Source organism: Hyperolius riggenbachi, chromosome 3 (genome assembly GCF_040937935.1).
Source record: "Hyperolius riggenbachi isolate aHypRig1 chromosome 3, aHypRig1.pri, whole genome shotgun sequence".
NCBI lineage: Eukaryota > Metazoa > Chordata > Amphibia > Anura > Hyperoliidae > Hyperolius > Hyperolius riggenbachi.
Genome location: NC_090648.1, coordinates 443,806,676 through 443,829,009, shown reverse-complemented (window position 1 = coordinate 443,829,009; position 22,334 = coordinate 443,806,676). Strand labels below are relative to the sequence as shown.

Below are 22,334 nucleotides of genomic sequence, written 5' to 3'. Positions count from 1 at the left end.
CCATAATAGCTCCATAAACTGTACAAGAACGTCTGCAGTCAGGACACAAGGGCAACTCAATCATACACCTAATCAGCTTGTATATAATAAAGTTCTTTAGCTGCAAAGCAGTCACAAATCACGCACAGCGGACTGGGGGAAGGCGCAAGAAAAATAAACTTCACGTCACTATCTCAATTTATGGCTTCCCCTGAAAGGTTGTATCCAGCTAAATGTCAGCAGAAGAACAGGAAATGATGATGAGTTATGCAGGCAGGATTAGAAGATGGCTATACAAGCCGAAATGTAATTCAGCAGAAATAACGCACAAAGCAAATTACACTGCGGTAATAACCGCTGCGGGAAGACTTTAGGAGGATACTTTAAAGAAATATATGTTTACGGTAGAGGTTAATGCATTTTTCTCTATGCCTTATTTTGGGTAATGCGCAAGATTTAAATAATCTATAAAGCTTCCTGGGATATGACAGCTATCTCTGGTGGCAATACTAAATAGATACTTCTATTATACTCCAATGTAAAAGACGTTTATTCACGCCCGTAAAATTGGGAAATGGCCTATTCAGGCTGCGTTTATCCATCTGTGAGGCGTTAGGATGTCTATAGACAGGTGTGGTGCGCCGCCTCAACTCCTTCAATGGAAGATTGTTTATGGAGTTTAGAAGTAAATTAATGTTTTCATGACAGGAAGGGAGTTTACCCTTAAAGTGAACCTGTAGGGCCAAATGGTTCTATATTACATATTTATACATATCCAAACACCATAAGGTGCTGCCAAGTGATGCCTCTAAAGTGTTCCTGTAGCAGATTGCATTAGGTCAGTCGGAATACTAAGCAGCTTTTTTAATATTCCTGCACCTTCTCCAGATAGGTTTCTGATGAGATTGCCTGCTATTTTATCGGCGCTTTCTCCTTATAGCCACAATTAGTATGGGCGCCAATGGCAGCACCCAAACTTCCTTGCCGCCCGATATTTATCATTTTTTGTGAAAAAGTAGGCATTTCGATCAGCAGGTTGTGGACCGGAGGTGAAGGTTAGGCACCGGTGGGGGGTAGGTTTGGGCTAGTCATTGGTTGGGTGGTCGGTTAGGGTTAGGCATCATCGTGGGGTTCGGCTAAAGTTGGGAATCACCAATGGGGTCGGTTAGGGTTAGGTAGAGGGTGGGCACATGTGAGAATAGGGTTAGGCAATAGTAATATACCAGTAAAATTTACATATATTTCACTATCGGAATTAGCACTGCCCAATAGTAGATTCAGGACTGTGGAGATGGAACAAAAATCATCCAAATCCAGCTCTGACTCCTCAGTTTATGAAACCGCCAACTCCGATTCCAGGTACCCCAAATTGCTATGACTCCTTAGTGTAATACTCACCAGGGCTGTGGAGTTTTTAACAAAAAAATAATTTGTCTCCCACTCTGACTCAGTTTATGAAACCACCAACTCCAGGTACCCAAAATTGCTCCGACTGCACAGCCCTGACTATAAGATTAGTAATTTCACCAATATTCTAATAGCGGTTATTTCTGATGCCCAAATTTCCACAGTGCCCATTTTGCATGTATGCGGGGTGAAACTGTAGCAGAAGATGAAGCTGTATTTTCAACTGACTTTTGCCAGGATGTAGGTATGCCCCATTTGGGGAAAGCAGGGGAGTACATCAGAACTTTGATTGACCCCACCACCGCAATGTTCACACCTCCTTCCCTTCCTCTGTAGTAGTGGCCCTTATGGCCTGGGAGCCCATCTGCGGTCACGTAACAAATGTGGGCACCACAATCCCCTCCAATAACAGTGCATTCACCATGTCACCACCACCTGCTATGAAGGGAAACCCTGTAGCCAGCGCCTCCCAGAGCCCTGGTCCCTCCTGCGGCTACAGGAACTGTTTCCCATTGGGGTAATGGTGGGCCTGTAGCAGAGGATGAATGGTTTACAACTAACTTTGAGCCAGGCCTAAGGAACGCCCTCCTTTTGGGCACTTAAAGTACTCTTGATTCGGGGTAAAATCTATTAAATGAAGTCCACAGTGTGATTTATAACCTTTGTAGAAGTGCCCAGGGACTGGTCATTGTCCTTAGGCCCCCCCCCCCCCTTCAATCCTGATCCACAGTCCTCGTAGCTCTCGCACCCCCTGGAAGCTTCTCCAAGTGGCACTGAGCTATTCTGAAGTCCTCGAGCTTCAAGCTTTCTCTGTGCTTGAACAGCTTGGTATTTGCACCTGCACAGTTCCGATTCACGCACCATAGCTAGGGGGAACTTTTCTGGTTTTCATATTCCACTGGAGGAATCTGTAGAATATGAAGATAACTGGGATGACAATGTGCAGTACCAGGACACTTCTACAATGGTAATCTAGCCCACCATGGGCTTGAGTCACTTTTTTGCCCCAGTTCAGGGGTACTTTAAAGTCTACAACAGAGACTGGAAGAAGATAGATAGTGCAGACATTCTCTTAATGGGCCCATACACTGCTCGATTTCAGCCATCGATCGGTCGTATAGAATCGATCCCAAATTCCCCATTCGATCGATTTGCGGCCGATTTCGATCGATTTGATCTATCTGACTGGATGGAAAATCTAGGTCGATCTGTTGCTGGCAGCAGATCGATGGCCCATAGAGTTGCATTGGATCTAATGGTCCAATAATGCATTTAGATCGATTTCCAATAGATTTCATTTTGAAATCTATTGGTAATCTGTTCCTAATGTGTGGCACACATCAGATAGATTCCTGTCAGATTGGATTTGACAGGCATCTGACAAAAATCTATCTGATGGTCGAATGTGCTGAAAATCTATAAGTGTATGGCCACCTTTAGTGACGATTTTATAAATTGAAACAGCGGGTGTGGCTGATATTCCATGATTACACCTATGTGTAGGGGAGGGAGCGTTATGAAGAGTGTTCAGCATACGGCTTATCTAAGGCAGAAAAATAATGATTATACCAAGATTCCAAAAACTTTCTGTAGACATCAGAGGGTGTTCAGACAAGGCCCATCAAGGAATATTTCTGACAGTATGACACAGATAGTTCAACAAGAGGTAAGAGTAGTTTGAGGGCTACCCCTTTGGCAATAGTATGACACAGATGCCAGTACTCTGTTCTGCAGAGCACTCATGTGTATGTCTATAGAGAAGCACAAGAGAGTGTGTAGGTCAGTGATAGGGAGGGGGGCGTGAGAGGGCTATCTGCACATGGTGCCCCCTACTGGTCACATAATCTATGATTATGGGTGACCAAGCTCTCTTACCTGTCTATGGCCAAATCCTTGCAGCTCCTGCTAGATATGGTGTTGCAGACACAGGTGCAAGTATTTGCACCTTTTATTAGCTGACAGGCTGTCTGTGGATCAATTTAAATGGCAGAGTGCTGTCTGGGAGTGAGTATTTGCTTCTCTTCATTCAATTGAGGGGCAGTTGTGGGTGGGCGATTCCCTTGGTGAGAGTACTGGGGTCCACCTGTGCTCCCCCTTTGGTGTCGCATGTGGGGTGAGGTCCCGGGTGGTGGCAGAGCCCGAAGGCCCCGCCTGTCATGTACACCAGTGTTTGTGTCTATAGAGAAGGGAAGGGGGATATGTAGAAGGCAGGCAGTACACTGTTGGTGTCATATCTCAGCAGGAGGCAGGAAATACAGCAATTAGGACAGATGATCTAATCTATTCTTTCACCCAAGCATGGTCTGCCAGCATGTCTTGCACCAATATGACCTTATCAACTGATCTAGCCAAAAAATGCCATTCTGGGTGATGGTTTAATAGTCCCTAACCTTCAGCTTCCTCTCTGAAGCAAGAACTTGTAAAAAAAAGGTCTGTTTTCTTTCTTATATCTGTGTCAAATCTGTCTCAGCTGTTTACATTTCTTCCATGCTGTTTTGCAGGTACAAATCATTTAATAGATACACAAAAGATGGATTAGCACTGGAAAAAGCTGCTGAATCTGTCACCACTTACTACATGAATAATGTTCTTTAGAGAGAACACACAAATGCAATAGATCGAGATTTCCTGGGGAGATACTAACCCAGGACCAAATGTCCAGATTTACACATTTCTGTGGGTTAAATGCGAGTTTGAAACCATTAACAATTTTTGTTTTTAACAGTAAGGATGAGCTGAAACAGCCATACTGATTTACCTATACCCCTGATGTTTACCTTCTCCAAGAGGCCTCCTTTATGGACCCCCCTGTGTCTGGCATGTAATATTCCTGGGAATGCGCACATGTGTATCCAGCAGAACCACAGAAGTTGCAAGTTGCTGGACTATTCTTCCCCCAATCTCTGCACTGTATGAATACAGGGGGCAGAGGCATGGTCCTGTAAAGAAAGGGTGTGGGCTGGGAGCACATTACATAAGGAAAAGTGGGTGGGGTTTAGCAGGAATCCTGTGTTGAGTACTTCCACATTAAAGAACTGAACCCAGTGCTTTATGACAGCTATACTCACCAGGTCCCAGCTGTCAGCACAAATTGTTCTTTAAAGCTGCCTTGTCTAGGCCTTGAGTTATCTTGTGTGTGTGTGTGCTCCAATTGTACTTCCTATGGTGTGTACGACCAGGGGTGGTTCTTTCATGAGGCAACATGAATCATATGCTTCTGGGCGGCAACAATTAGAGGGATACAAGAGGCATTTCCCCTTCCCAAATGTCCCCCTCCTCGCACTACCTGTCTCCCCCTCCCTAGATGCACAGTGCCGCATCACTCACCTGTTCTCAGCCTCCCTGTACATCCGGCGTCCTGTATCCATGGCTGCAGTGTTTCTTCACGTGACCTGTAGAGATGTCCTGAATGGTTCGCACGCAAATTTATTCGTGCAAACAACACGGGTTCGCGTTCGCAACGGTTCGCGAACTTTATGCCAGTAGACCCGCCCCCTATACTACATCATTGGGCTAAACTTTGACCCTCTACATCACAGTCAGCAGACACATGGCAGCCAGTTAGGCTGCACTCCCTCCTAGAGGCAGCAGCATCGGCCATGTTCTCACTCTGTGTGCTACTGTATTAGTGAGAGAAGGGAGAGACATTGGAGAGATAAGTAAAGCGATAGTTAGGAGGTCTGTTAGCTTGCGCCTTGCTGATATTTGTTGCTGGAAAAGCACCACCAAAACTGCTCTTTTGAGAGCTTCTTGTGATGTTTTTTTTTTTTTTGTGTGGCCCACTGACACTGCACATACAGCTCTGTCTGTTGCAGCTGGCACTTGCTAATTGCTATACTGTGCCAGGCCCAGCACATTCGGTGCCTAATGTGACTGCTGCACATTGTATTATAATACCAGTCACTTCATACCGTTCACTGCACCTGTGTGACCGCACGCTGTTTAATATAGCAGTCACTGCATACATTTCACTGCACCTGTGTGACCGCACGCTGTTTTATATAGCAGTCACTGCATACATTTCACTGCATCTGTGTGACCGGACGCTGTTTTGTATACCAGCAGTCAGTGCATCCATTTTCACTGCACCTGTGTGACCGCACGCTGTTTTATATAGCAGTCACTGCATACATTTCACTGCATCTGTGTGACCGCATGTTGTTTTATATACCAGCAGTCAGTGCATCCATTTTCACTGCACCTGTGTGACTGCACATTGTTCTACTAGCATACCTTTCACTGCACCTGCGTGACTGCACATTGTCATACCAGCAGTCACTGCATACCTTTCACTGCATCTGTGTGACTGCACACTGTTTTACATACCAGTCACTACATACCTTTTCACTGCACCTGTGTGACTGCACATTGCATTATACCAGTCAGTGCATACCTTTCACTTGAATGGATGGCAGACTTGCCCTCCATAACAGATTCTCGTTATAGGATTTCAAGTGTATTCTTCTCATCATTATACAGCCGTCAGTGTATACCTTTACTGCATCTGTGTGACTGCACATTGTATTATACCATCAGTCAGTACCTTTCACTGCATCTGTGTGACTGCACATTGTATTATACCAGCAGTCAGTGTATACCTTTCACTGCATCTGTGTGACTGCACATTGTATTAGTCAAGTCAGTGCATACCTTTCACTTCATCCCCCCAATATGGACAAAACAACAGGCAGAGGCAGAGCCAGAGGAAGGCCACCCGGGAAGGTCTGTTCGAGGTCATGCTGTCGTGATTTCGCGCGGCCCTCGACCAAAGTACAGTTATAAGAAGAAGGCACGTGCCATCAACCCCCAATATTGTGAGGACATAGTTGACTAACACAGAACACCTCATCTTCCTCAGCTTCCGCACGGAAGCGTGACATATCTTCCTCCTCCTGCTCTGATTCTGGCACCCCACTTAACACTCCATCGGCAGCCATCACCAAAGTGCCATCATCCCAGGGCTCAGCGGTGTGGACATTTTTTTGTTTGTCTGCCTCAGATGAGAGCAATGCGACCTGTACTCTCGGCCACCGAAAATGGAGCCGTGGAAAGACCAAGACCCACGTAGGGACAATTACCTTACGAAGGCACATGACGAAATAGCACAAACTGCAATGGGATGACCACCTGAAGAAAAGTAGCACACAACAGCAAAGCCACACACCGCAGTGGAAGATACCAGGCCACAATTATTTCTCAAAAAGGCTATACCCAAACTGTACCGTGATGTTGAAAGGCAAGTGGTGACTTCTCTGGCACACAGCGTTGGGTCAAGTGTCCATCTGACCTTGGATAACTGGTATGCAAAGCACAGTCAGGCCTGCCCAAAGACTAAGTCAGTCCCCACACACAGCATCTCTGCCTGCACGCCGTGTGACTGCCTGCCCCAAGACTAAGTCGGTCCCCACACAGCATCTCTGCCTGCAGGCCACTTGACTGCCTTCTCCGCCACCACCAACAGGGTCCAGGACTCCAGGCGGATTCCTGAATTTTTAAGGTCGTTGCTAGCAGTGGGCACTATAATAATTTTTCTGGTGCATGTACATGCCTGCCTAATTTTTCTGGCTGCACTGCGGCTGCAACAACAAACCAAAAGGTGTGCACATGTTTAAATTCCCCTTTGTGGTCATTACCTTGCTGCAGTGAAGGGGCTTGCGTATCACAATGAAGTAATGACCTATATGAGTGTGTTGGGGGGCACACCCAAGAAAATAAGGTCGTTGCTTCATTGTGGACAAACCAAATTCGATCAGATGGACAGTCACTGTTGTCCTGTCAATGAGCTACCTCAGCCGACCATATGGGCTGGAAAGCCCATCGCCTGCACTCTTGCCAACGTGCGCATCAGCAAGGCCATCTGTTTGCGGTGCGTCACACAGTGAGTTTGGTCTGTCAGTGTGAAGCAGTACACTACTTACACTATCTGATCCATGTCTACACACGCAAGATGTTTTCAAACACTTTAGGCCTCCAATTTAGGAATGCAATGTGATTTCTGCCTTTTAGGGATAACCCTGCTGTGCGTCAAATCCGTCATTTTCCCCTGGACTTTTGGCGTGTATCCCACTCCGCCATGCCCCCCTCCAGGTGTTAAACCCCTTGAAACATCTTTTCCATCACTTTTGTGGCCAGAATTAGTGTTTGTAGTTTTAAAAGTTCGCCTGCCCATTGAAGTCTATTGCGGTTCGCGATGATTTGCCGGTTCTCGAACTTTTTTGCAAGTTCGCGGTTCGCAAACAAACAAACGCGGGTTCGCGACATCTCTAGTGACCTGTTACGTGCTGCTGGGTCACATGAGGTGCCGCTGAAGTTAGAGAGGAAGCAGGACTTCATGTGTGGCTGGTGATCCCATCACTAATCTGCTGAGAGGGTAAGTGATGTGGCGCCAGTGCAACACATACCTTTCATCCTGGGGATCAGTTGCTGTGGGCCAGCAGGGAAGAGATGCTATCTTGAAAGAAGCAAAGGGAGGTAAGCGTAGTGCCAATGCCTGGAATGTATTGCTTAAGGCGGCAAAAAGTCTGGAACCGGCCAGCATTCACAGTTCCTTTTACAGATTACCCTATCTTTGTGCCTAATACTTGCATCCCCTACCACCAGTATTTGTCTAGCCTTTGCTGCACTTCGATTCCCATTCTCATTTTAGTGGTCTGTCCCCTGGTTGCTAAGAGACACATCCTGCTGCAGCATCACTACTCCAGAATCATCTTCCCTAATATTATACAAACAATCCATCTCCTCATGGGGATTCTCATAATTTCCTTTATTCTTTACATAAGCACTCCCTGAAAAGGATCTACATTTAGACGCCGGCCAGCCTCCCTACTTGTTTACCATTATTTTGGTAGCTGAGCAGAGCAACTGCCATTCAGAAATTGGTTTTAAAAATAAAGAAAACCTACAATTCCCCATGACAAGGCAGGCAAAAAGACATTCGGGCGCCGCCATCGGCTGTAATGTGAATTACGGCTATAGCAGCACACAGAGAGTAATTTGGGCCCCGGCAAAAGGCGGAGGCCACATTATGAAATAAACAGTGCTATTCAGCCTCCAGCAATAGCTGGCAGCCTACCGTATTTTTGGGACTATAAGACGCTCCTGACCATAAGACGCACCTAGGTTTAGAGGACAAAAACCAGGGGAAAAATATATACTAATCCTGGTGCATCCATGGTCAAGGGGTTTTTGTGGATTATGCCCACTTTATACCTCGTGCCCCCTTGTATCTCCCTGTGTCCTCCTCTGTCCCCCTTGTGTCATCCTGTGTCCCCCATGTGTCTGTCTCTGTCCTCCTTGTGTCCTCCTCTATGCCCCTTTGTGCCCCCCCATGTCCTTCGTTTGTTTCTGTGTCCTCCTCTGCATGGGCACAGTACAGGGAGTCCCCGACATTGCAGCGGGTTGGAGGTTCGTATTGGCAGGCGTTCACAAGTCAGGAACTCCCTGCATTTGGACTATAATATGCAGAGACCTTTTCTTCGCCACTTTTGGGGGGAGAAAAAGTGAGTCTTATAGTCCAAAAAATACAATAATTGCATCTTAACTGAGTCAATAGCTGCCTGGAAGAGGAATATTAATTTCCACCGGGACGTTTGCAGGAGCAGGGTGAGCCGTTTTTTGGCTTAATTCTGTGCCCAAATTTCCTGGTGCTGTTTTTGGATGTATGTCCCCCAGATATGGTTCCAAAACCAGATTTTTGCTATCTACTGTGATTATGGCATAGGAAAAAGATACATTAAAGTGCATTTTAGTCTGTGACAAATCTACATCTTAAGTATGTATTTTACACTTTATAACATTCGCGATAGTTTGAAGAGAGTCAAAAATCTCTACATGTCCGAGGTCAAGTTTCCTTTCAGAAAATGACAAATGGACTGGTAAATTCAATCCATTCCACAACAGAGTGAGCAAATGTAGTTTGTTTAGAAGATCCAACTAAGCAGCAGTAAATATTCAGCGCATTTTGCGTACCCCTTGCCATGCTGTAATATATCTCCTCGGCCTAGCCTGTAGCGTTTTGCTATTGGATCTATAATTTATGTTCTTGCTTCAGTGCTCTGGGATTGTACATTTTCCTGATGAATTTCCACAGGCATAACTACACTTTAATTAGCTTCTGCCAGATAAAATCTTTTACCAGGCCAAGGCCCAATTATTTTGTGTTGCAGTGTATGCAAAAAGAACTGCTGAAGATACACAAAATGCCCTTTGCTCTCACTACATTCCATTTATCATTATCATGTGCATCTTTAAATAACTCCAGGCAAACGTGAGATCCCCCCCCCCCCCCCCCCCATTTCGATCTATAACTGATGACACGCTGATAGATGTAGGCAGTGATGCTTTAAAGTTTGTGAACCCTTTTGATTCTTTCTGTGTAGTAAATATTGTCATTCAATATTCTCTTGATGGTGTAAAACACTGCATAAATAGGACTTGAATAATGATCTGTTTTTCATGTACTGGTAAGTCCCAAAACGAGATAATGGGAGCCAAGTTAAATAAATGAGCCCAACATTTTATGCTTATTCATTTATTTATGAAATCAAAATGTTTCAAAGTGACATGACCTTCAAAGATTATTAGATTTTTCAATCAAGGAAAGATCAGGTTCTTCGATCTAGAAAATAATAATCATATGTGAATGTGGGAAGCCCAGTCCTACACCCACGACTTTTTCGCGACAATTTTTTCTGTGATTTCACGCAACATAGTTTAACAAACATTTGTTAATCGATGTTTCACGATGCACGCCACCCGCAGCAATCATTTATTTTTGAACGACTGACATGCTGGATTAACCACTTCACCTCAAAGGGTATTTCCCCTTAAAAAAACCACAGCAATTTTCACCTGTCAATGCTCCTTCCATTCATTCGCCTATAACTTTATTACTACTTCTCACAACGAAACAATCTATATCTTGTTTATTTCATCACCAATTAGGCTTTCTTTGGGGGGTACTTTTTGCTAAGAATTACTTTACTCTAAATATGTTTTAACAAAAAAAATAAAATAAAAAAAAATAAAATAATGGAAAACATTCATTATTTCTCAGTTTTTGTCAATTATAGTTTTAAAATAATACAAGCTACCGTAGTTAAAACCCACACATTTTATTTGCCCATTTGTCCCGGTTATTGCAACGTTTAAAATGTTTCCCTAGTACAATGTACGGCGCCAATATTATATTTGGAAATAAAGGTGCATCTTTTTCAGTTTTGCTTTCATCCCTAATTAAAAGTTCAGTCCCTAAGGTAACTATTTATCTACTTTTTTTTTACTGTAAAATCTTCATCCCCATAAGGGCCCTTTTCCACTACAGCGTTTGCGATTGCTTAATCGCAAAACCGCAAACCGCTAGTGATTTGTCAAATCGCTACAGTTTGCTTTTAACATAGGAATCGCGGTAGGTCATTTCCACTACCGCGATTCGTTTTTGACCGGATCGCGATCGCGCAGCGGAGCGATTATTGCCGCGATTTTGCTATGCAGTGCATAGCATAGCAAAATCGCGGCCGTGAACGTCGGGGAATCGCCGGTAATTGCGATTCAGCAATCGCTAGCGTTCAGCGTGAACGCTAGCGATTGCTAGTGGAAAAGGGCCCTAAAGCTTTTCAGCAGATGGAAGCATGAAGTGCTCCAAAATCTCCTGATAGCTAGCTGCATTGACCCTGCCCTTGATAAAACACAGTGGACCAACACCAGAAGCTGACATGGCACCCCAGACCATCACTGACTGTGGGTACTTGACACTGGACTTCAGGCATTTTGGCATTTCCCTCTCCCCAGTCTTCCTCCAGACTCTGGCACCTTGATTTCCGAATGACATGTAAAAGTTGCTTTCATCGAAAAAAGTACTTTGGACCACTGAGCAACAGTCCAGTGCTGCTTCTCTGTAGCCTAGGTCAGGCGCTTCTGCCGCTGTTTCTGGTTCAAAAGTGGGTTCATGCTTCCATCTGCTGAAAAGTTTTATGGAGATGAAGATTTCATTTTTCAGCACAACCTGGCACCTGCTCACAGTGCCAAAACCACTGCTAAATGGTTTACTAACCATGGTATTACTGTGCTCAACTGGCCTGCCAACTCTCCTGACCTGAACCCCATAGAGAATCTGTAACGATCGGTGTAACACAGAGAGGGTCTGATTACCGGTGAACTGCAGTATCACCGACAATGCAGAATATACCCGATTATTGATGATCTGCAGTATCACCGATAATCAGATATATATTCTAACCTCTGGACACCTGAGCAACAAGTGAGTGTTAATGCAACAGTAATACTTTGAGTTCACACAGAAGTAAGTGCCTTCCGTGGCCTAGACTCTCCCGGGGGAGGAGCTAAGCAGAGAGAGGAAGGACAGAGTGTGAGTGACACCAATGAGGGAGTGTCACTAACAGATCTGGGAACTGCCTCTAACAGTAAGGCTAGTTCTCGAGGTCGGGCAAGCCAGGTCGTTAACACACAGACAGATAAGGTACAGATGCGGGAGACAGATACGGAATCCAATGAACAGGCAGGGTACGGCAACGGAGAATCAGAATAGCAGGGTACGGAATCAGGAGGCAGATACAGAGTCCAGGAACAGGCAGAGTTTGGCAACAGGTTATCAGAAATAGCAAGGTACAGAATCAGAGATCAAAAGGAATAGTCAGGCAGGCAGAAGGTCATAACAAATAATACAGTATAATTTCCTAACTCTCCTTGGCCGTCAACACCTTTGGAAACTATGCTAGAACACAGATACAGACAGGTCTGAGTGCTACCACTAAGTGATCGCAACGCCAGACAACCAGAGAATGACCAGCATCCAGTATATATACTTCAGTGCTCTCCAGCACCTCCCTTAATTGCTGGACCAATGAAAGATGCTGCAAATGTCAGCTGACCGGCCTGGTCAGCTGACCTTCCTCTGACTGCCATAAAAACCCTGCCTCTCTGCGCGCACGTGTCCTCCTGAACCAGTGTGGACTATTGGTCCCAGCCACACCAGTCATGTGTTGTAATGTAGTAGCCGTATGGGATGCGGAATCCGCCACCACGCTGTCCGAGCGTGCGGCGTTTTCTCCGTGTCCCACCTTACTGTGAGGGGCAGGCCTAAGCGTACAAACCACCGCGTCAGACGCGGCGGTTTCTCCGCGTTCCTCTATGCCAGACGCGGAAACAGACGCCCTATCTTGCGTCCATGCGGCGGCTTTTCCGCGTTTCTTCACAGTATCATTGGGATATTGTGAAGAGAAGGTTGAGACGCAAGACCCAACATTCTGGATGAGCTTGAGGCCGCTATCGAAGCATCCTGGGCCTCCATAACACGTGAGCAGTGCCATAGACTGATTGCCTCCATGCCACGCCGCATTGAAGCAGTCATTTCTGCAAAAGGATTCCCGACCAAGTATTGAGTGCATAACTGAACATAATTATTTGAAGGTTGACTTTTTTTGTTTTAAAAACACTTTTCTTTTATTGGTTGGATGAAATATGCTAATTTTTTGAGATTGAGAAATTTGGGTTTTCATGAGCTGTATGCAAAAATCATCAATAAGAAAAACAATAAAAGGCTTGAACTACTTCAAGCAGAATATAACCCTGCATTTCAACTTTGCTCTAAAACATTATTTACAGCATATTATATGCAACCAGCATTTTTTTTTACTGGACCAGCATTGGAAGGGTTAAACACAGAGGTTTAAAGTTCGTGGAGAGATATGCAGAAGTTCAGATAGATACATTTAACTAAATAGAATGTAACAAGTGATAAATGTTACACACTCTTTGGCTGTCCTCCAGCTCCTTCTCAGTCAGAGAGAGTGAGTCACATTCAACACTTAGATACATTTATGTAAACAAAATGTATCTATGTTAGCTTCAGATGCGTCTGCAGTTCTCTTCAGGAACATTAAAGCTCTGCGTAACCCTTCCAATGCTGGTCTAGTAAAAAAAAAAAATGCTGGTTGCATATAATATACTGTAAATAATGTTTTAGAGCAAAGTTGAAATGCAAGGTTATATTCCGCTTTCAGTTGTGTGTAATGAATCTAAAATATATGAAAGTCTAATGCTTATCAGTACATTGTAGAAAATAATGAACTTCATCACAATATGCTCATTTTTTGAGAAGATCCTGTATATATATATATATATATATATATATATATATATATATATATATATATATATACAGTATATATATAAAATATATATATATGATATATGTACTAGTGACCTTAGGGCTGTCTCCGCACACCTGCCCGCCGCGTCCCATCACGCACGTCCACCGCGCTCGTCAGCCTGGTCAGCCTCGCGTGCACCCGCCGCGCACACCCGCCGCGTGCGCTCGCACACAGCGGCCGCCCCTTCCTTCCCTTCAGTATCTCTGCGTTCCTCCCAGCACATGCGCAGTGCTACAAAACACACACCCAAGTGGGACGCAGAGACACTTGGGTTTTATTATAGAGGATATATATATATATATATATATATATATATATATATATATATATATATATATCCCAAAAAATTTTGGGATAACTATTGGGGAGTGCGAGAGGTGAGGGGTTAATTTTAAATGTTAAAACATGTGATTTAATAAAAAAAAGGGTGCAGATGTAATTTACTATTTGGCCCCAAAATGTCCTCGCGCATAACTTCTGTATGCGTAGTATTACTAGGCAAAGCGGAAGTAATGCGTGGATGTGTAAGTATCGTTTTTGTGAATGGCGGCGCCGTCTCATAGAAGGCTGCAGTCATTCACAAGGGGACTTAGATCACTGAATAGGAACTGTGTAGTTCCTATTCATTGATCTCCTAGCTAACGATTAGTGGCAGTAACGATTGCGGGAGCGCGCGCGGGGAGGGGGGGGGGGTGAGCGGGAACGAACGTAGTAGCTAATTCTCTGCATGGAGATATGGCATTTTGCAGGGATGTAGTTACTCATCCGGGGGAGAGGAAGTGGTTAAATCACGGAGGATCGTTCTGATCCTCATTTACTTTTTTCCTGCGATTGTGTAAATCATCATTATATGATCATTCATTTATGATAGTACCAAAAACTCTTGCAGATTCGGCCAGATGGATCGGGGAACGATTGTTCGTTAGTGGGAGATCCCCGATCCATCAGCCGTGGGTACTTAGCTTTTGTTAGTGGTGTGAAAAAGATCACACCAACAACAGGGTGAGTAATACCCTAGGACAGTATTCTACAACCCTGCCATCAAGGCCTACCAGCAATACATGTTTTTCAGGAAACCACAAAAATTAAGGAACACTGGCCCAGGAGATGTCAAAGAACCTTAGACTGATGCTAGGTACACACTATGAGATTTTCTGTTAGACTAACTGTCAGATCGATTATTTCCAACATGTCTGATCTGATTTCTGATCGATTTTCATTAGAAGTGAACGGAAAACAGTCGGAAATCAGATCAGACATGCTGGAAATAATCGATCTGACAGGAAATCTGCCAGAAAATCTCATAGTGTGTACCTAGCATTAAAGGGATACTGTAGGGGGGGGGGGGGGGGGGGGGGGGTTGGGGGAAAATGAGTTGAACTTACCCGGGGCTTCTAATGCTCCCCCGCAGACATCCTGTGTCCGTGCAGCCACTCACCGATGCTCTGGCCCCGCCTCCGGTTCACTTCTGGAATTTCAGACTTTAAAGTCTGAAAACCACTGCGCCTGCGTTGCCATGTCCTCAATCCCGCTGATGCCACCAGGAGCATACTGAGCCTGCGCAGTACGCTCCTGGTGACATCAGCGGGAGCGAGGACACGGCAACGCAGGCGCAGTGGTTTTCAGACTTTAAAGTCTGAAATTCCAGAAGTGAACCGGAGTCAGGGCCGGAGCATTGGGGAGTGGCTGCGCCAACACAGGATGTCTGCTGGGGACCATTAGAAGCCCCGGGTAAGTTCAACTCATTTTACCCCGACCCCCCTACAGTGTCGCTTTAAGATGCAATGGTCTTTCATAATAGTGACTTCACATGATGATAAGAGGAACAAACTCTTGTTTTTAAATGACCCATAATAGTATGCTGTTGGGGTGGGGGGTTGGGAGATGAATCATTACTTCCCTATGGCGGGCTGCTCCTCTGGCCTCTCATCCATGTGAGATTATTGGCCAAGTGTCGCGCTTGCCAAGCAGCAATGCATGCTGGGAGATGTAGTCTCTGGATGTAAGAACATCTATCTCTGTACTCGCATCCACAGACTACATTTCCCACTGTGCACTGCAAAGGGCAGGAAGTTTGCATTAAGGTAGACTGAAAAATCAAGACCTGCAGTTACCCCACGTATGTTGGGCCAGCAGATAATATACAAGATGTAATAATCAAGTCAGGTTTTTAGGATCACATATGCGTTTATCCCCCAGTATTATCCAGAGCAGGAAACTGGAATAAATTTGGCCCAAATTAGGCGATACTAGTTTCAGTCTTCAGATCAGCTCACGGTAAGGTAGGTATGTCCGTGCGGTAGATAGGGCACTTCCGGCGCTGCATACTGCAATCTGGGGAGTATGAACTACCCCATAGACTTTCATTAGGCTGCAGTGGGGTGCGGTAAATTTACCGCACCGCCCCAGTGCAGGGCCAGGCCGAGGCATAGGTGAGAGAGGCTCCAGCCTCATGGCGCAGTGTAGGAGGGGCGCGCAACTCACTCAGCTATCATTCCCCGATTGTGTTTGAAGCAGAGAGAAATAAGAAAAGGGAATACAAGGCAGTGACTGCAAGCCAGATAACTAGATATTAAGGTGTTGGGGGGGGGGGGGGGGGGTGCCCTGGGGAGCCGCTTAGTCTAAAGGTGGCCACACACGATACAACAAAATGATCCGATTTTACGGCAGTTTGATAAAACGATCGGATCTCCCAAAGAATCAAAAGCTTTTTTTTCATTTGACTGAAAAATCCGATTGAATTTCCCGTTTTCTTCCGGAATGCCAGATATTTTTCTTCAATTTTTCTAAAGATTGTATGGTGTGTATTAGACTGTCAATTTATTACTACACACACCCTAGCAATTTTGTCAGAGTTTCCAATCATTTTTATCATAATTGGGGAAAATTTTTACATAGGTGTGTGGTATATTGGTCATCTTTTTGAAATGTTACAATCAGTCACAAAAATTTGATTTCAATTCTTAAGATATTTTAAAAAAAAATTATATGGTGTGTGGCCACCTTAATAGCAATCAGTGTGTGACGCTGGGGTTGGAGGGATAGAGAAGCGCACTTTAGTGTCTCAGCCTTTGGTGCTGGAGGACCCAGCTCTGCCCCAGTGTGAAAGGGCCCTCAGGATAAAGCAACCAAAACATGAGTGACAATAACACATTTAACAACTGACTGCACAAAACAACAAAACATTTTAAAGGTGGGCAGCATTCATTTAAATTTGTTTTTCATTTTTTTTTATTGGTGTTCTCCTTTCAAGAGCACAGCCATCTTTCATACCGTTAAGTCTGATGTATTCACTCAGCCGGTCCACAATCTCAGGTCTGATCTGCTTCTCCTCAATCATTTCACTCCTGACCTTGTCCCAAGGTACCTGGAACAGACAAGTGATTTATTTTTTTTATTTCCAAACTGACTGAATTATGAGAGTTGCTATATTGCCACCAGAGAAATCGCAGCATGCTAATGAAAAATGGTACCCAAACAGCATTTGTGACATCAGAAAGTCAGACACAGGTGGCGGCGGCTCCTGTTACAAGACACGTGCTAATACCTTAGGCCCGGTTCACATTAGCGTTCGCTATCCGGATTTTCCGGATCTGATCCGGACCGTATACTGTACAAACGGAACGTACGTTCCGCATAGCAATGTAAAGGCTATGCGGACGTTCACACGTGTCCGTTCCGTACAGTACGGAGCCGGATCGGATCCGGACTCTTTTCCAACATGCGCTATTTTTTGGGTCCGGATCTCCGGCCGACGCACCCGGACCGAAGCCGGACCTGAGCCTGACAGCACCATCAGGAACACAGAAACCAATGGGAAACGGAAGGCACAGAACACACTGCCTACAAAAACCTGACGTTCTACCCCACTTCCTATGCGTATCCAAGCGGCCATTTCGGATGGGGACACATGGGCCAAGCATGTCTGGAGTGGAGCAGCAGTGACAGACGTGCTGGAGCTGTTTGGCAGAATGTCGGAGGTGGAGGTGAGGCCTACAGCGGAGGAACCTGATTCTACAGGTGCACCTTCTGCTGACCCCAACATTTTTTTTTTTAAATTTCGCTATTTTTTGCCCACGCATCCGGATGGCAGCCTGATGCATGCCTGATACAAACGGACCGGTTCCGGATCGGAACTCTACGGTTCTGATCAGGATCAGGTCAGGATCCGATCAGGATCCGGTCCGTTTACTTGCCAAAACGCAAGTGTGAACGGGGCCTTCCTTCTTAAAGTGGACCTTAACTCTTGCCCAGAAGATAAGGAGTACATAGAGAAATCCCCCTCTGTGTGTTTTATAGAGAACAGGCTGTCGAATTCTCCCTTCTCAGCAAGTAATGAGCTAGTATATTTTGAGCTGTCAACTTTATGACGACTCTGCAAATTTTGACCTAATATCTAAACACCGGTAGTTAACCCTTTCTGTGCTCCCAGGATACCAGGAAGTAACCACTCTACAGAATCTCAGTAGGAGTTCTATAAGCTGTAACAAAAAAGACAAGTATGCTGATTATTACGCTTATTATGCTGTTGCTTATCTTTTAGAGCAGTGAAGAAATTCTGAGCTCAGGTCCACTTTAAAGCTGAAATGCAAAGGTTAATAAACCAGACCTTTATTTCTGCTGTTTGAGCTGTGGAAATGCAGTGGCAGGAAGCTCTCCTGAAATATAATTAGACTTTTGTGTGGCTGTGCAAACACTCAGGATAGCAGGAGAGTGAGGAAGAATTCAGTAGGTCATCATTTCTCTACACGGGAGCTGACTTAATAGCAGTAATGCAAAAAACAAACAGATACTTACCTAGGTAGAGGGAGGCCTCTGGATACCACAGAGGCTTTCCGTGTTCTCCTCCACCTCACCTTTCACATCACCACACGGTATGGTAAAAGGGGTGTGGCCTGAACTGCTACTCACCCTCCCTCTGAAAGGCTTTATGCGGACGACACTAAGGTTTAGACAGCCAGGTTCCCCAGCAGTGCAAGAGGGAACCTGGCAGTCACCACTAACACAGACCAGCTCATCACCATTTCAAATTAAGGTATATAGAGATTATTTCTTGAATGCAAACAATATTGGAGATGGTTTCAAGTGTATCCAAGGGGATATGTGACATGACGAGATAAACGTGTGTATGTACGGTACAAAGCATATTAATGACCAGGCTGTTTTACTTGTTTTATTTTGATGTCTGAAAGAGTTAATTTCTAGGCATGGAAGTGACAGCTTCTCTTATCGGTAGCTAATCGGGAATATAGTAAGTATCACTGATGAGTAAATTACAGCCATAAAAGTGTTCCTGGCAGAATACAACTGTTGAGGGCAGGAATAGATAAAATACATGAACTACCTTTTTTTTTTTCCCCAACTCTGGGACACTTAATAGGCTGCCACTGATTAGAGACAGTAAAATATTCAATCAACTTAGTAAATGTTTAAATATAAAAGAAAACCCTATATTGTAACAAATGTTGGAGAGGCAGCTGCGGTGAACAGCGCGACCACCGCAGCTGCCTCCAGCTCCCTGTTTAGCGACGTTACCGTGCCTCAGGCGTCTAGCACGCCTAGGACGGGTCTGTCAGTTGCACATAGGGTTGCTTTGTCGCGCGCGCGCACAGACAGGACCTTTATGCGGGGAGGAAGCGCGTCAGCTGACCGGCTCGCCGCTCCTCATTGGCTGATAGAAGGAGGCGTGCCAGAAGGGTCTCCTCTGCTACTTAAGCCTAGCTGAATCGCTCGCAACTTGTCTGCTGTTAGCGCTCAGACCCTTAGATAGTTCCGGTGTGCTTTGATCCGGGAGGAAACCGGGGATTTCACACAAGATAGGAATTGTTTGATAGCCTTAAAGATTTACATTACTGTGTTATTATTTGTGCATTGACTCCGGCTTGTTCTGACTACTCTTCTGCTCAGTGATTCTGTATCTCTGCCCATCTGATCTTGCTGCCGACTCTGCTTGCTTATACCTTCCTGTCTCTGCCTCCTGATTTTGTACTGCATCTGTCTGTCTGTTGCTGAACCTGATCTGTCTGACCACCCTACTCTCACCAGAGGGCCCTTGACTCTGGTGAGGGGCACTGTACTGTTAGTACCCACCAGCTCCTCTGGTGAGGTATTGCCAAAGCTATCAGTACTACTGTTGCACCAGCCCTTGACTCTGGTGAGGGGCGCTGTACTGTTAGTACCCACCAGCTCCTCTGGTGAGGTATTGCCAAAGCTATCAGTACTACTGTTGCACCAGCCCTTGGCTCTGGTGAGGGGCACTGTACTGTTAGTACCCACCAGCTCCTCTGGTGAGGTATTGCCAAAGCTATCAGTACTACTGTTGCACCAATTACTCATTGCTATGTGTTGTCACATCAGCTTCCTATATACCAGCATTATAGGTGATTCTGCAGATCACCATATAATCAGGTATATATCTGCATTATAGGTGATACTGCAGATCACCTAATAATCAGAATTCTGTTCTTTGCTGACACATATCGTTACATATATCCATAAAAAGGTCATTTTTAGGAGTAGGAGGATAAATATAATGGTTTATCTCATCAGTTTATTTTCACCTCGGTTTCCCTTTTAAAAAAGTAACATGACCTCCTGTCATTTTCAATCCATTGTGACGTATAAAAAGATTTTGCTACATGCATTGTTTTCTATATGTTGTTCTTTGTATAATGCACCCTTTCTCTGGTAAAACATGTCTACCTGTAGCATGCCCAGGTGGCACAAACGTAATAGTTACAAATAAAGCTAAAATAGTGAAACTAAAATAGGTACACATGAAAATGTGCTAGAAATTCTTCCAGACCAGGTCCTATAAATGTGTGGCTGGTTCTGATTTTATGCACCTGTGTCTTCTGTCTCCCAGGGCTCTGAGAAGCTGATTCAGATGCCAGGGAGGGCAGCGATGTGCCACTGGGCACAGGTGCACCGCAAAGCCCTTGTGTACACAAGCCCTGGATATCTGTGATAACCAGTCTGTAGACTAATGCGTTTCCCTGTTCCACATAAACTCAAGGACATAATTTAATTAGCTCAAGAGGGCCATAAAATATAGACTTCTCCTCTGCTAGGAATGCAATATCATACTTGCAGATAAAATAGGAAAAGGCATCATCTCCTACCTTGACCTTCATTTAATAAGCTTTATACCCTTCTGGAGAAAGACCCACCCCACTAAAAAGTCAAACACGTTTTCCATAATCTTATTAAGGCTGCCTCGATTTTGTGTGCAGATCAGGTCTCCATAGCTTTTGGAGACCTGCATTCTCTTTGAATATTTCATCTATGCTTTATAAATTATTTCAAATAAAGCTTTCTTTAGTGGGCTTCGGAAAGCAAGGTTTTCCGGAGATTGTTCTGTACAGTCAGTCGCTAAGACGAACTACATATGTCAGCATCTCTTAAACACACGCATTTAAACTATGTACATACGCTCAATTTCTGCCGCGTTAAACGACCGTTAAAGGAAAATATTCACAAAAATTTGTAAAAGTTGAATTACATGTGTATTAGTTGTGATATTCACTGATGCACTATAAATGTATTTTTTCCTGTCATTCACAGTAGCTAGTAAAAATATAACAGATCTTCGACTAGTTCGACTTCATAGGGCATTCTCAGTATTTTATATGCCTTTCAAACGCACTACCTGAAAAGGACCTTTACAAAAGTGCTGGAAAGTCACTGTGCTCCTGTGAACACTATTCTGGCAGCTAGAGCATGTCACTGGCATCCAGGGAGAGCTTTTGAAAATAAACAGAAATGTGTTTTACATTTTTTTCTTTGAGATAGTGCTCCTTAAAGTGTACCCAAGCCGAAGCTCGGGTACAAAATAAGATACTCGTATTAAGGCTTCCCTGACTGCTCTTATGTCCCTCATCGCTGTGTCCCCTCCCCGTACCCCCTTTAGGACTGTTTCACGCCAATGCCCCTTTCGCGCGTTTCAACGCAAAAGCAATTCTTTGCGTTAACCAAGGTAAAAGGAAAGTCCATAGACTTTCATTTTACCTTTCATACCCGACGCTGCGGTTCAGTGCGTTGCGGATCGACGCACCCGGGAGCGTCGATCCGACAGGAGCCGGCGTTTTCCATCGGGTTCAATTAATAGCTAGCGCCGCTGATTGCGTTGCACTGCAGATTCCATACGACACGCCGCAGGGCATATAACGCGTGCAGGAAACGGCTCTTGCATGCGTTGATAGATAGGGCAGCACGGTGGCGTAGTGGTTAGCGCTCTCGCCTTGCAGCGCTGGGTCCCTGGTTCGAATCCCAGCCAGGGCACTATCTGCAAAGAGTTTGTATGTTCTCTCCATGTCTGCGTGGGTTTCCTCCGGGCACTCCGGTTTCCTCCCACATCCCAAAAACATACAGATAAGTTAATTGCCTCCCCCTAAAAATTGGCCCTAGAATACACTACATAATATAGACATATGGCAATGGTAGGGATTAGATTGTGAGCTCCTTTGAGGGACAGTTAGTAACAAGATATATATATATACACTGTACAGCGCTGCGTAATATGTCGGCGCTATATAAATACTCAATAATAATAATAATAATAATGTGAAAGAGGCCTTAGACTTAGTAACTGCCATGAAGTGAGGGAGGCCTCAGGATCCTACTGGGGCTTCCTCCGGTGGTCCGCAGATCCCGTTGCTGAGCGCAGCCCCTCTCCACATCGGGTCTGATTCATGGCTGCGCAGAAGACGCATGAGCCCACCCACGCATGTGCAGTTATTGCGCATGCAGGTTCGTGCATCTACTGCGCTGCGCAGCCAT

The 22,334-nt window shown here is 44.9% G+C and overlaps 1 protein-coding gene across 4 annotated transcripts in view; it reads right to left on the bottom strand.

Annotated features, from left to right (window-relative positions):
* The window catches only part of LOC137564215 (histidine--tRNA ligase, cytoplasmic-like), a 152,334-nt gene that overhangs the window by 15,135 nt on the left and 114,865 nt on the right, over positions 1-22,334 (bottom strand). For all 4 annotated transcript variants that reach the window (XM_068277801.1, XM_068277800.1, XM_068277803.1 and 1 more), the window contains exon 9: positions 16,830-16,923. In XM_068277801.1, the coding sequence (XP_068133902.1) occupies positions 16,830-16,923 (94 nt within the window). The remainder of the gene's footprint in view (positions 1-16,829; positions 16,924-22,334) is intronic.